The following is a 15422-nucleotide window of genomic DNA, read 5'->3' as shown; positions in this document are numbered from 1 at the left end:
TATAGTGAGAAGACAAGCAGAGAAACAGAGGGAGCAAAAAGCTATAAATGGTGTGATTTTAGCTAAATTCAAGAAAAGTATACTTCAAAACCAATGGTCCACTAATAATGAGAAAGTTAATATTGTTAGGTGAACCTGCCCCCAAATAAATTCATAACAATTAGTTAAGGAGTCTTAAGTTTTATTACAAAAATGAAGATGATCAGTTTGATCAAAATGAAAGCTTGCTCACAAGTTTTACATGAATATTCTAAATACAAAGTCTCCTGAAACAACATACTTTTGATATGATTTTCATTTTTTAAAAGGGATGCAAACACTCCATTTTTTCATTTATAATCTCTATCCCAAGACATAGTATTTAATAGTGTATCTTTTCTGCAATTAAATCCAAATTCACAAGGATAATTGAAACAGACAAAACCTTGTCATTAAAGGTTAAAAATCCATTTTTTTTTTTACAGAGGAGGTAAATCCTTAATAACCAGCCCTTATATATTTTCAGTATCTTGAACTACACTGACATGATTTCCAGTCAGTTTTTTTCCTACCCCTTAAGGCTACAAAGGATTTCTGTTGCAAATCCATTGCAAAAGAATTCTAGACCACTTAATGCAAAAAATCAAAAAAATAGTTCTCCAATAAAAAGTAAATTTTATAAATGGTAGGAAATAGTATCTGTGGTAAGCTACTAAGTGACATTTTCCCCTATTACTAAACAAATCATGTTACACAGAAAACAGGAAGACAAGTTATCAAATACAACAAGCTTATGCTATGTTTACATCCCTCATTAAAAAAAAATAATTTCATACTTTTAATACATTCCATCTGATATATTTTCCCATCAGGTTGGAGGGGGAGGGTAATACTGTCCATAATTCCACGGATTCTGATAATTGTACTGAAAGGAAAAAGCACATGTTAGCATGCTAAAACTGGCTTGGTTCCATTTATGAAAGTATAATTAAAGCATATACATTTAAGAAACCAGGCATGTGTTCAGTGCTAAAATTCCAAGACTTAACCACAAAAGACAATTTATTATACAGTCTGGAATAGAAGTAGTTGTTATAAAAAAAAAAAAGACTATCCTAATTTTTTAATTTTATTATTAAATAAATTATCCTAATTATTAAATAAAAAATTATTATTAAATTATTTTTATTTTCATTTTTGAATAACATCTACAAGCAAAAAATTCAATTAGGTGAACTCACTTGATACCAGGCACTATAATTATATGCCGCTTGATTTGCCTGTAAATCACCATCAATCATCTGTGTAGATGATGAAGTTGTGTCTTCTGTGTGAGCTTTCTTTTCCTCTGGTTCTTCTGACCTAAATACAAGGGAAAAAACTTTAAATTCCCACAGGTAAGTACTTTTAAAACAAATGTATGCATGTTTACATTTGTACCTGTGTACATTTGTTTTAGTAAAGTTCTCAACTACTCAAGTTTTGTACAGTTTTTTTTCAAATCATGAATGTAAAGTATCTAAATTACCACAACCTGAAGGCAACATTTAAAAGTATGTATCTTTAGGGGCGCTGAGCGTCCGACTTCAACTCAGGTTATGATTTACAGTTCAGTTTGTGTGTATGAACCCTGGGTTCAGCTCTGTGCTAACAGAGCAGAGCCTGGAGCCTGCTTCAGATTCTGTGTTTCCCTCCCTCTCTCTCTGCCCCTCCCCTACTCACGCACGCTCCCCCCCCCACAACCCGCCCCCTAAACAATAAACATTAAAATTTTTTTTTTAATATTTATCTTTAAAGGCATTTTAGCAATGAAATGTCTTTTTTTTTAAGCATCATGAATCATTCTGAGCAAGAAGTTACATACCCATTTTCTGCTTTCCTTTTTAAAGAATCCTGTTCTTTTAGGAGTGTTTGATGTTCATCGTAAGCATTCAGAAGCCTGAGAGGGAAGGAAAAATAACATCCTATGGAATATACAAAAGCCAAACTGTTAAAGTTTTAAAGTTTGGACTTACTTTCACTTGGTAACAAAAATATGTTGCAATAAACATAATTTTTTTTTTTTTTTTTTTTAAACGAACGTGCAAGCAAACCTCCTCCCAGCCACCTTTTCCAATTTATTTCCTCTTGGGAAACCACTGCTCTACACTTTCCTTCTCAGTCCATGTGATTCAAATGGGGCTTCAGGGATTCAGAACTGGCCAACCACAGCACTATATACCCCTGACCAATAATTGGTTTAGAGTGAACATTTGACCCAAACCAAGATGTTTAATAACTCCCAGGATTTTTGAGCTACTAGAAAAGTGCCTGTTCTCACTACTACAGTTGACTGAGCTGATGGGATATTGGTCAAGAGCTACCTTTTATTATCCTTTCTAACACAAGGGGAGAGCCTGCCTAAGAAGTTATTCTACAACTAAGACAGTGGCCTTGAGGATGTGTTTTTGTCCAGTGCAAATAAGTCCTGACCGTTCTGTAATTTCTACATTTTTGAAATCTAACCATGCTTATTAAAGACACTTGACACCAGTTAGGATCAAGTGTATTTAAACTTTGACCATGTGATAAACTGAATTAGAACTAATATAAAAGTACAATATAATTTTTATCACTGATGAAGATTTTTTTTAATAAAAAAATTCCGACATAGTACGTGTATTAAGTCTCACCTGGAACTCAGAACTTCAAAAACAATGTCACTTGAAGCCAAACTGACAGAAAAATCCTAAAGATTCTGTTTTCCTTTTACCATTTTCTGAAATATTTTTTTAAAAACAAACATGGCCTTATTTTTTAAAGTAATCATTAACCCTACTAACACAGATAGTTAACATTTCTGTAGAAATGACCTTGATAATTTACATGCATATACAACATCCCTGAGCAATCTGCATATATACACATCCAATGATAACAACAAATAACTCTGGCCCCAAAATGTTCAAGAGGCTATGAAATTGTTAATCCCAGTGCTCTGGTTGTTCCTCAACACCAAGCACTTTAAATGGACTAATTTCCTTAAGGCTTAAGGAATCCACCTATGGATTAGGTGGTAAGAGACTCAATCTATACATGAGAAAATCTGAAAAGTGAGGAATACACAAATAGTTAAGTGACACAGCTAGGATTTAAGCATATATTTAGCTGAATTAAACATCAACTCATGAGTACTAAGGGGGGCACTTGTGGTGGCCACTGGGTGTTGTATGTAAGTGATGAATCACTGAATTCAACTCCTGAAACCAATACTGCACTGTATGTTGGCTAACTAAAATTAAAAAGAAATAAAAAATCAGTTCTTACCAATACATACTACCTAAATTCCTAAGTTTCTAATTTCTAAGCTCATCTATTTTTCAGTCAAACCCTTTTTAAATTTCAACTACAACAATCTTAGACCTGATATCCAGACCCTCTATAATTTTATTTGCAAGGACCTGTTATCTTTGTGTTAAGCCTCTGATTTGTCCACATATTACTGCCAATTTCAAATATGTCATTTAATCCCAGTCAAAATTCTTAATAGCTTCCTACTGTCAATCATGGCACTGCGTGTGCTCTGAACCAAGCACAGCACAATCAACATCACACCTTCTACTTCAAAAATCCTCCCATCAAGCAGATGTTACTTTCACATGAACTTTAACTTTCTTCCACAATTTTATTCTTTCCTTACCAGAATCCCATAGTACCCAAATGAAGCCCCATCTCCTCTGTGAAGGATGCCAAATCCATTCTGATCCATAGAAAGCACAGCCTTCTTAACAGTTCTGTGCCACCTCATATACTTACCTATTTCCTCTGATTAAACCATCCAACTAGACTAGAAGCTAGAATTACATATCTCATTTCTTTTGTGCACTTTCTTCAGTGCAAAACAAACAGAAGACACTAAATATACAGCACAGGTGGTCAGCAGCATAGACTTTGAAGCAAGTTCTAATCCCAGTTGCACAATGTAATAATAGCTAACTGACCTTGGAAAAACTTCCTAATCTCTTTAAGCCTCTCTTCATCTATTAAAAGAACAACAGTAGCAACAAAAAAATAAGAACAGTACCTACAGCCTCATTAGACTGTTAGGTATTTTACATTAGACAATTCATGGAAAACATTTACTATGATGTAAAGCACATATATACAACTGTATTAAAATTTAACTTCTGTTAAATGTTTTTTTAATTTTACTCAACCATCAAAAATGTATACACACATACACAGAGACAAATAATCCTCATTTTATCAACAGCTGTTTCAATAGAAATCACTCTAAATTAGGGTAATTAGAGAAGGGACATGCCTTATAAGAACTGTGATAGTTCCCTACTACAATCAGTTAAGAATGGAACAGCAGCAATGCTCTAATCAATACTTCTGCTCTTCTATTTTGTAAATATAAGTTGCAAACTTGTCCTTTTCCCAAATCCCCTAGAGTACACCCCCTTCCACCACCCTCAACTTTCAGCTTTTTACAATGCATGAAATGAGGCCACTAGGCATCATCTGTGCAACCATACTGTTTCCTCCAATCAGAGATAAAATGGCATCCCTATTCTAGATTAACCACATCCACCTTTTGTGGTGTATATACTGTTTCTGTGTTTCAAGGTTCAAGCCTTGACTCATTTACTTTTTCAAAGGATTTGCTGTTTCTTGCCTTCTCATTGTTTACATTACAATGCCAAAATTTTGAAAACAATTTGAAGGAAAGACAAACCATATATCCTGTTACACATACACATTTGCAAAACTGAATTTACCCCCATATATATGAGGAAAAAGAAATATGTTAACTTCTACTAATCATTAAACTCATACAAAATTATTAATGCTCATTTATTATTCAAATAATATATAATTAAGATCTTACTTATTAACATCTGAACCAAAATCTTCAAGAAACTCCACTTTTCTCTGAGAAAATGTAATTCTCATTTTAATAGGTAATGAACCATGTATAGCTTTGTCAAAACAATTTAGGATATTTTCTTCATTTTGTTTGAGGTCACCACTATATTCCATTTCAAGTAAATTGAGGTATAACTTTGTATTCTCCTGTGTAAAAAGCAGTATCAATTAATAATATTTCTAAAATGTTTTGATTAGAACACAGATATTTAAAATGTCTTAATTTTTATGTCTAAATTTGAAAAATATTGAAAGTCATTAAAATGTAACTCAAGTTAAATATTTTCAGCATACACATAACAGGTGAAAAAACTAATTAGCATACTGATAAGTAATGACATCATCCTGGTATCTCCCCAACTATTAAAATTATTAAATGCCAATAAGTTAAGACCCTGTATCTTATCTTAGGTTTACTGTGGCTTGACCTACCATGACAAATACAAAACATTAAAAAATGGTTTCCACAGTTCCACAGACCTGTCATTAGCTTAAAATCTAAAAAGTAAGAAATTTCCTATACACTGCCTTTTGCCAACCGATATGTAAAACGAAATACTTTAAAAAAGAATCTCACTGTTACAGTTGCTAAAACGTAGACATCTGCCATGTTTTTGTTTATAAAGTACTCTCCCAGGTCCTCTACTTAAAACTATCAGTAAATTTGTTGTGAAATTTCTAAATGTGAGGGAAATACAAAGTGTCACAATGTCTGCAACACTTTTTAACCCAATAATCTTAATTTTCTCAACCTTTTAATACATAATAATTTAAACAATTGTTAAAGATGGCAACATCAGTTTAGAGGGACTGTTGTCTTCATTTAGTAATAAAATATATTACATACAGACCAAATCTTTCATCATAGTTGCCAAAATGGGAAAGAAAAAAACCAAAAATGACCATTTATTTTTTTTTTTTTATGGAAGATATTCTAAAATACAAATACATACTTTGTCTCTTTCGATTGCTTCCAAAAGCACCTTTCTTGATTTTGGAAGGTTTTTTTGTATTTTGAAAAGATGTCGGGCTAGTTTGATAGCATAAAACGATGATTCATTATTTGATTTAGCATTCTTAATGGCATCCTGAAGCAAATGTTCAGCTTCTTCCATATTTCCATGCCGTCGTTCTAAACTTACTCTTCTCAATCGAACCATTGCCAATCCTAGAACACATTCTTCAAATGTTCTCAAGATATTCCTGGCTTCATTAATATTACCTAGAAATGTTAATTAAATGTTTATGCTTTGATTTAAACTTCTGAAATATCCTTTATGCCAGGTATTGGCAAATAACAGTCCACAGGCTAAATCTAGCCCTTTGCCTGGTTGTTTTTTTTAATTGAAAATAACCGTGCTCATTTGTTTATCTATGGTCTACAGATGCTTTTGGGTGGGCTACAATGGCAGGGTTGTCAGGAAAGAGACCATATGGCCTTCAAAGCCTAAAATATTCACTATCTGGCCTTTAATAGAAAAAAAGTTTACCCCCTGAAGGAAGAAAAGCAAAAACAAAAAACAAGACTGACCTCTGCTCTATACCATCCCTCAACACTCAATTCCTAGAACTTTATCTTGAAGTTAACTTAAAATCCCAAAAATATCAACTGAATTTCCTCATTCTTACCCTGCTGTTCCTCAAAAGCTGCCCAAAGCATATGCACCATGGGTTTCTTTGGGAGATGAATAGTGCAAGCTCTGCTGAAGACATGCCTCACTCCTTCAATGCTATGGTTTTCCATGTACTTGGCATACTACGTACAGAAACAGAGGAAATACTGAATAATTTACAGTTGAACAAGCCATTAAATATGTGACAGAACGATAAAATTCTATTTTTAAACCCATTCAGCACCTTTATTGAACCACTAGACTAGTTTCTGTAAGGAAGGACGAAGAGAGGCAACGAGGTTGGCATATGCAGCAGTCAAATCTGGTTGCAAGCAGACCATCTCCTAATGCAACAGATATAGTTATATGAACAACATTCAACAGAAGTACAAAAAAGGTTAGTCACTAGATCAATGTTTATAATATGTGCAAGTTTCAGAGCATATAATTTTCTTACCTTAATCCAAAACTCCTCATAGAGGGCACATGATATGACACATCTTTCAAAGAGAACCACAACTCGTTCATGAGTCCCGTTTTCTATTTCAAATTCTAAGTATTCTTTCCAGTTTTTTAGTTGTGCCTTCTCCAATGGTTTCACATGAAAATAAGGTCTTTTAATCTGTAACAAAAGTATAACAGGAAAAAAAAAGTAGGACATTGCAACGAAAGAAAACACTAGACTATAGGAACAATACAAACTATCTAAACTATGTACATAATTAATGATGGTGAACCAAGAAAATTTTCATCACCATATTTCATGATAAAAAAAACTTACAACTAAAACCCCTTAAATTTCTTAGGCTTTAAAAATTGAAGAAACAGAATGTATTCTTTATTTATTTAGTCATTTTAATGGCACTACATAATTTTTTTTATTTTCAGCAAATTTATTTCTTTATTGAGTAATTTAAAATTGAACAATTATGCTATATAACAGAAAGCAGATCAGTAGGTAACTGGGGCTAGGAGTGGGATACAGGTTACTGAATGAAATGGGGCCAAGGGAACTTTCTGGGATGACAGACTAGTTCTATATCCTAATTGCTGTAGTGTGCCATACCATAATGTACATTATACATGCCAAAACTGAATTTACTAGCCAGTCACAAAAAACCAAATACTGTATGGTTCCACTCTCATATGAAAGGCCAGAATAGGTAAATCTATAGAAACATCAAGGAGATTAGCGGTACCTTAGGGCTAGAGCAGGCAGGTGAGGTAGTAGAGGGGTGACAGCTAAAAAGCAAGGTTTGTTTTGTTTTTTTAATGTGCATGTGCACACGAGCAGGAGAGGGGCAGAGAGAGGAAGAGAGAATCCCAAGCAGACTCCATGCTGTTAGCACAGAGCCCGATGTGGTGCTCTCTCTCACAAACCAGGAGATCATGACCTGAGCCAAAATCAAGAGTTGGATGCTGGGGCACCTGGATGGCTCAGTTGGTTGAGCGACCAACTTCAGCTCAGGTCATGATCTCGCAGTTTGTGAGTTCGAGCCCCGCGTCGGGCTCTGTGCTGACAGCTCAGAGCCTGGAGCCTGCTTCGAATTCTGTCTTCCCCTCTCTCTGCCCTCCCCTGCTCATGCTCTGTGTGTCTCTCTCTCTCCCTCAATAATAAATAAATGTCTTAAAAAAAAAAAAAAAAAAAAAAGTCGGATGCTTAAGCAACTCAGTGACCCAAGCGCCCCAAGGGTAAGGAATTTGTGAGGTGATGAAAATGTTCCAAAATGCACTATGGTGATTGCTGCATGTATCTGTGAATACACTAAGAACTACTGAATTATATACTTTAAATGGGTAAACTATATGGTAAGTGAATTATATCTCGATAAAGCTATTTCAAAAACAAAAATAATTAGAATCTGTGAGGGGAAAACCTTCATTTTACTACACATCTAAAATGGGTGTATTTTGTAATACGTAAAGTATGAACTCAAACTTGATTCTAAAAACAGAACGATAATAAAATGGTTCAGAGTAGACATATCTTGCAAATCAAGTAAATCTGAATTCATTCTATAAGATTCTAAAATTAATAACAGAAAACTGATAATGGTAGAGATAAGTGGGACAAATGTCTTATTACTTAAATAAACAAAATAGTAAAGACATTACTCAAAACGGAAAAATACATTATTCCTATCTTTATATTTTGAAGCCTATTACAAAACAAAAACACTTACACCTTCTTCAAATGTCCACCTTTTACTAACTTCATGCTCATTATAATTAAACATTTCTTGATGAATTTCAATGATTCTATGTCTCATGTTTTCTATTTCTGTAATTAGCTTGGGAAGAAAAAGAAAAAATTTAAATCACACAAGTTAGATAATGAAATTTTTTAATATTACTGCTTACATTTAAGTATTATTCACATCTACTTTAATCTTATAATGTGATAAGTTTTAAGCTGTTATCAATTATGTGTAAAGTACAATTAACAATACTAAAAGTTAGTTAAAAATCTCCTTTAAAAAACCCACTTTCTCATGTGTGTATTTAAAAGGGGCTAGTAGATCACAACACAGGCAAAATGCCCCTTCTAAGCTATTTCCAGGTGTCTCATAGTAAAATAGATTCTCCACGTTAAATCTGTATTTAAACTACACCACAGCTAAAGAATTCCCACTTGCCTCAATCAGAAATTAATTTTACATGAGCTACAAGTGATACAACACATGAAGTAAAGGGATATAAAGTCTAGTTTCTCATGCATTCAAGGATTTTTTCCCTAAGTTTAGTTACCTTTGCTGGATCTGTTATGTCTTCAATTCCCGATGGTAGATCATCACCAGGAGGACCATCATCACCACTATGTCCATTTACAGAAGCTAATTCCCTTCGCAGCTGAATAAACTGTTCACCAGTTAACAGATCTCTAGGCAAGTTATTCTGTACATGTTCTTTAAATCTAAAAGAAGCCAATGAAAATAAATGCTCTATATACGAAGCGTAATTTTAGATCCCATTTTCAATTACTACTACACATTACTCTTCCAAAAAAATTCTGATTTAAAACCAAACCCTTTCCTTGTCTATGGTGAAAGCTACCACTTGATTAAATGGTCTACAGACAACTTAATTTTCTTCATGCCTTGGCAATGGAATGGAAAAAGCATGGAGAGGCATAAATCCAAATCCTAGTTCTGTCCATTATTAGTTATTTGACTTATGGGAAGTTTTCCCTTCTTTATGTCTTGGCTTTCTCATCTGTAAAATGGCACAATGCTATTTTGCAAAGTTTTCTTTCTTTCTTTCTGCAAAATTACTTTAAAATGAAATAATAGTAATCCCTATTTAAATTATAAATGATCATTTATAAATGATCAACAAACATTTGTAGCTCCTTCCCACTTCTCAGTTACTCCTGAATCTGTGTCTGTGCCAAAAACTTCAATGAAATTGCCCTAATTAAAGCCACCAAGTGCCTTTTACATGCAAAATTAAATGGACACTTGTTTCACAGTACAGCCTCTATCCTAAACGTTATCACTATCACTTAAGTCTTCACTACTTAAGCCCTTTAACCACACTTTCCTTTTAGAAACTTCTTTGCCCTTGGCTCAGAGTTACTGCGTTCTTGGTTTTCTTCCAAGTCTCTGACTGATCCTTGATCTCCTCTGAGGGTTGTCCCTTCCTATCAGTCCCTAAATGTTAGGATTGCCAAGGACTCCATCTGACATTTTGTTCTCATCTATTTTCATTTAATTCATGCCCAATCTTATTAATACAGAAATAATAAGCATCCTATGGTGACTCTAAAAACTGTAACTCAAGCCCATACTTTTCTATCCAATTGCCAAAACTCTGCACAAAGAAATAGGTTAATTTTAAGCAAAAAGTGTTTTGGAAAAAAAGTCATTTCATTTTATCCATGCACACTAGTTTATATATATGCAAATTTTAATAAAAAACACCAAGCTAAAGACCTAAAATAGCTACACTATCTAAATTTGGAAATTTTATGCAACATCTTGAACTAATTGTGTCATTTCATCCACAATCAACACCCTCAGCATTTCTAATTTTGATTAATGGTACTGCCAACCACTCAGTTTCTACATCTCTTCTATTTTGCTTTTATCATTTACATTCCACTGGGTACCAGGTCCTATTGATTTCACCTTCTAAATATGTCTTCATGTCCTCATTTTTCACCTGGATAAATATAAACTGCTCTTCCAGCCTCTAGTCTCACTATTCCCATCTCAACCCCAATATTGCTATAAAAATATTAAAAAGTAAACATGAAAAACAAAATAGTAAACATGATCATATCCTCCCCACCCCCCGCCCCCCCCCCCAGCCCATGTCAAAATAACTTCAGTACATTTACCCTGCATTCAGGCTAAAATCCAATCTCCTTAGATAAAGTCTTTATGCTGATCCAAACCAACCTCTCCAATCAAATTATTACACATAGTTGTATATTTATCTTATGTTCCAATCTTATGGATATTTTCCCAAGTTTCTTAAAACTGATTTAGGCTACTGACACCTGAATTTTTATGGATTTTAAGGCTGTCACTCATGTATGTAAATAACATTGGAAACTAATCTAAATTTTGCATAGTCAATGGATACAGAGGCTTAACTTGGATCCGTTTCACCACTGGGAGACAAAAAATACAGACTTCCTTATTAAAAAAATTTTTTTAATGAAGAACTCAAAAGTATAGTAAGAAAATGAACAGATTTAATATTCATATAAATATTAAAATTGTTAGGATACAAATAAAAAAACTTTTAACTACTTACAGAGCACAAACTTAAAATAACTGCTATGTTATATAGGAAATTCTTTCAAATGGTGATAAAATAGGAATACTAAGCAGTAATTTTTCATCAGCCTTTTTTCTACTGAAAACTAATTTATTCAATAAAGAATGGCTGAGTATCTAATATACTGAGCCCTATTCCTAGGTATTAAGGATAAAAAGTATTAGTAAGTCTCAGAAACTGACCAATGTGCAAGAACTATATACAAGAGACATAAATTTAAAGTGGTGTTATTAGCGTTAAGACAATGTAAATAAATAGGCAGAGTGCTGGCACAAATGACAGAAATACTTTCTGTTTTGCTAAACTAGAGAAAGTTTCATATAGAAAACATTAAGCTATCTGGTTTTGAGTCATATGAGCAACCAGACAAATGGGGAAGCAGAAAAGGTATCACAGCCATAGAAGTAAAAAATACTGCCCTTTGGGAAATTATCAGTATTTAGATATTATTTCTGGAGCTTAGGAACTACGAGGGCATGGGTCTGAGAAGTTAGATCACATCAACAAAGTCCACATGCTAACAATATTTTAAATTAGATACTTTCTTAGAGATGTCATCAGTGTATATCCAGTATACAAACCTACACGACAGAAAAACTATTACAGGACTTAGAACACTTTTTAAAAAAAATATGCGCTTCCTCTTCTACACTGTCAACAAGATTGACGGCCAACACCATTCACACATAACTTGTTTGAGCCTTTATTTCTACAACTTAAATGGTATATAATCTTTTACATAGCTAGTGCTAAATAAACAACTAAGTAGGAGGAGTGTATTAGGCAAAAGAAAACATTCCCCTAGTTCTCAAAGCAGTTAGTCATGTCATAAGATTTACTTACACAAACACTACTTGTGAGTTTGCTATATACACTGATAAGGAAAATGTCAAAATATTAAAAGAACAAGAGCAGATTAAAGAGCAATATTTGTAATGCAATCCACTAATGTCTATTATAAGCATCTATACATTTTTAAAAATCTAGTGGGATATTCATTTAATAACAAAAAAAAAAGATGTGGAGGAAACTATACCAAGAACTTTGGAGCCACACTGTCTACGTTCCAAACAGCTTCCAACTAACTAACTCTGTGACATCATGCAAGTATTTTAATCTATCTGTGCCTCTACTTCCATAAAATGGGGATAATAATAGTACCTATACCTCACTGGCTTCATGTGAGGATTAAATTAACTATATGGGATTCAGAACAGCATCTCGTACATGGCAAATGGTATATGACAAGTGTTTCCTAATTTATCTTTCTTACCAACAATAAAGTTCTTATTGTCACAGACTTTGTATCTATACGATAGATCCTAGAAAAATTGGCATGTGAAAAGGCACCCTCTTGTTCTCATAAGGATTTTTAAAAACTTTGTATTCATTCATTCTTTCAAACATTCACCAAGCATTTGCATACGGGAAGTCTTGTGTTAATAATGTCTTTTAGCAAGTTTCTGCCTAGAAACCTGTGCATCTCCTATACTCCATAAAAAAACAACGACAGTATATTCAGATCTACATCATTCCTATTCCTAAACTGGATCAGCATAACTTCTGTCTTTAGCAAATTGATCCACAGTACTTTTCAGATGCTTCATTAAGTCTTCTACTTTTTCAGTAAAGAAAAATTTAGAAAATCCTTCAAAAAGTACCTAACTTACAGCCTTTAACACAATACTACTTATAAAAATTGTAACATAACTATAGAAAATATGGTAGCTAAAAAAGCAAGTATTTATCAACATAGTAAATACTTACAACACATACTTTCTTGTTCAGAAAGACTTTGAGTCCATATCAGTGGGACACTTTGAGTACATCAGAAAACAGAATGTGGAAATCGTATCACACAGAATTAGTTGTTTTAACAGTACTCATAAAAATGAAATGATACCAGTCAGGACAAATTCATAGTGGAAAATTTAAATGAAATTATTTTTGATTTTGATTTTGATATAAACAGATCTAGATTTACTACATAAATAATAGATCTTTCACAGTTTTGAACATAAGGTATTATATGAATCACAAAAATGTACCTTTAGTACATCATTAAGTTGTTTTTTTTTAACTTTTTTTTCTTAAGTAATCTCTACACCCAAAGTGGGGCTCAAACTTAAAACCCTGAGACTGAGTCATATGCTCCACTGACTAAGCCAACCAAGGCATCCTAAGTAAATCATTAAGTTCTAAATAAGCATCTTTATGTGCCATGTACACTGTTAATTTAGTACCACAAAAAATAATTAAAATTTGATTCTATTTTCTCATTCTTCACCACTCTGAAATATCTTAGGAGTCCCATTATTCTTCATCTATAAAAGGGGTATAGAGAAACTTCTGTTTAAATATGGTTAAAATTCCTAAACATTTCATAAGGTATGTGGAAAAATATCAAAATTCAAAAGTGTGTAAATTGTGATTATCAAGCAAGAAACTTTATTCCTGTTTGTATCTGAAAGAATCTTACATGACATTTCAAGAGAATTACAATCCTCAATATTAAGAATTACCTGATTAATCATAATATATCTTAATGATAGGACTTTTCCACCCACCTCTGAAAATGATGACTGTACAGCTGTGTTGGAATACCAAGAATGCGATCATATATAGCTGTAACTTCTCTCAGGTTTCCCTGTTCATTTTCCCAGTTTATATACATTTCCCATAGTCTGTCAGATCGGAAATCTGTTCCTGCAGCTAAAACAGCATGCTCGAAAGTTCTGAAAAATTAAATTACTTCTAAGTTATCTTTCCAAGATAAAATCACTTTTAAAATATTATTTCTACACCCTGCAATATATACAGATATCAAATCCTTAAGTTGTACGCCTAAAACTATTATGTCAATTATACCTCAATTTCAAAAAATTTTTAAAAATTAAAACATTATTTCTAAATTTCAGAAGATTATGCTAAATTCAAAATTACATTCAACTTCTTCTCATATAAGCAGGGAGCAAAAAGCAGAAGGAATAACAAAAGTATACAATAACTAATTATTAAAAAAGAGTAAGGAAACAAAAAGGAAATATATGTATGCTTATAGAATTTTATCTTATACAGAATTATAATGCAAAACATACACACTGCAAACATATAGAGTGTCAATGCAGACACTTAAATATTTGTTAAACTTGAAATGTTGAATAGATACATTTAGGGCAGAAGACAGAAACTAATTTTATCTCAATTTAAGGAATAATTTTCTGGAAAAATAACTCCAAGAAGGGACCCAGCTGCCTTGTAACGGAATGAGAAGTAGACATATATTTTAAAACTTTCAAAAGTCTCTCCTGCTACATCTCCAGCTAACTAAAAAATAACTAAAAAACAAACAAAAAAAACACATGTATTTTTAAACTACCTAACTCATTTCAAAGAGATTTTTGTAAGCAATTTTAATCACTGGATTTGACATCCCGATGGGATAAAACTTTTAGATACACATTTTCAAAATAAGTATCTTATAATCAACAGGGGTTTTTAACAGTATAAAAGTACCCTGCCTAGATTAACCTACAACTTTAATACAATCCCAATCAAAGCTCTAACAAATTTTGAGTGGGTCAGGTAAAACAAATTCTAACACTGAGCTAACATACAAAAAGGGCAATGCAGTGGCATTTTCCTGAAAGACATCAAAAGAAATTAGGAAGCTATAGTAATTAAAAGTATGGCACTAGCCAGGTAACATAAAAATGGATCACAAAATAGTTTCAAGAAAACAAAATAGATCAATGTACATGTGAAAGATTAGTATATGATAAAGAAGTTATTTTAAACCAACATAGAAAAGCCTGACAAAATAAAAGGTTAATTTGTGTCTTAAAAAAGATAACAAATTTAAATGCTAGATGAATAAATGGTAACAAAAAACTATTAAGAAATTAGAAGAAAACACCAGATTTATATATTCTTGACAAGATAGGCACAAAACTCAGACACCAACAAAAGATTAAAGACTGAGCCACATTAAGAAAAAAATGATAAAAAGACACGATAAACATCCTAAACAAACTTTAAAGAATGTGTTATGTGCTAAAACTGGAGGGAATATGTTAAGATAGGTAATAAAGGATTGAGTGTGTATGTGTGTGCGTGCACATGTGTATGTTTATA

The 15422-nt window shown here is 32.8% G+C and overlaps 1 protein-coding gene and 1 non-coding gene across 6 annotated transcripts in view; both read right to left on the bottom strand.

Moving 5' to 3' along the window:
* Window positions 1–164: 164 nt before the first annotated feature.
* The window catches only part of PRPF39 (pre-mRNA processing factor 39), a 38649-nt gene continuing 23391 nt past the window's right edge, over window positions 165–15422 (bottom strand). For all 5 annotated transcript variants that reach the window (XM_042943075.1, XM_042943077.1, XM_042943078.1 and 2 more), the window contains 10 exons: window positions 13856–14023; window positions 9252–9417; window positions 8687–8794; window positions 6961–7125; window positions 6520–6646; window positions 5844–6112; window positions 4853–5037; window positions 1844–1918; window positions 1221–1341; window positions 165–904 (listed from right to left, as the gene is read on the bottom strand). In XM_042943075.1, the coding sequence (XP_042799009.1) occupies window positions 848–904; window positions 1221–1341; window positions 1844–1918; window positions 4853–5037; window positions 5844–6112; window positions 6520–6646; window positions 6961–7125; window positions 8687–8794; window positions 9252–9417; window positions 13856–14023 (1441 nt within the window). In that variant the 3' untranslated portion in view covers window positions 165–847. The remainder of the gene's footprint in view (window positions 905–1220; window positions 1342–1843; window positions 1919–4852; window positions 5038–5843; window positions 6113–6519; window positions 6647–6960; window positions 7126–8686; window positions 8795–9251; window positions 9418–13855; window positions 14024–15422) is intronic.
* LOC122223481 lies at window positions 5679–5764 on the bottom strand. Its single transcript, XR_006204350.1, has one exon. It is a non-coding gene; the product is annotated as a small nucleolar RNA SNORD127 (small nucleolar RNA).

Source organism: Panthera leo, chromosome B3 (genome assembly GCF_018350215.1).
Source record: "Panthera leo isolate Ple1 chromosome B3, P.leo_Ple1_pat1.1, whole genome shotgun sequence".
NCBI lineage: Eukaryota > Metazoa > Chordata > Mammalia > Carnivora > Felidae > Panthera > Panthera leo.
This window is presented reverse-complemented; position numbering and strand designations above follow the sequence as displayed.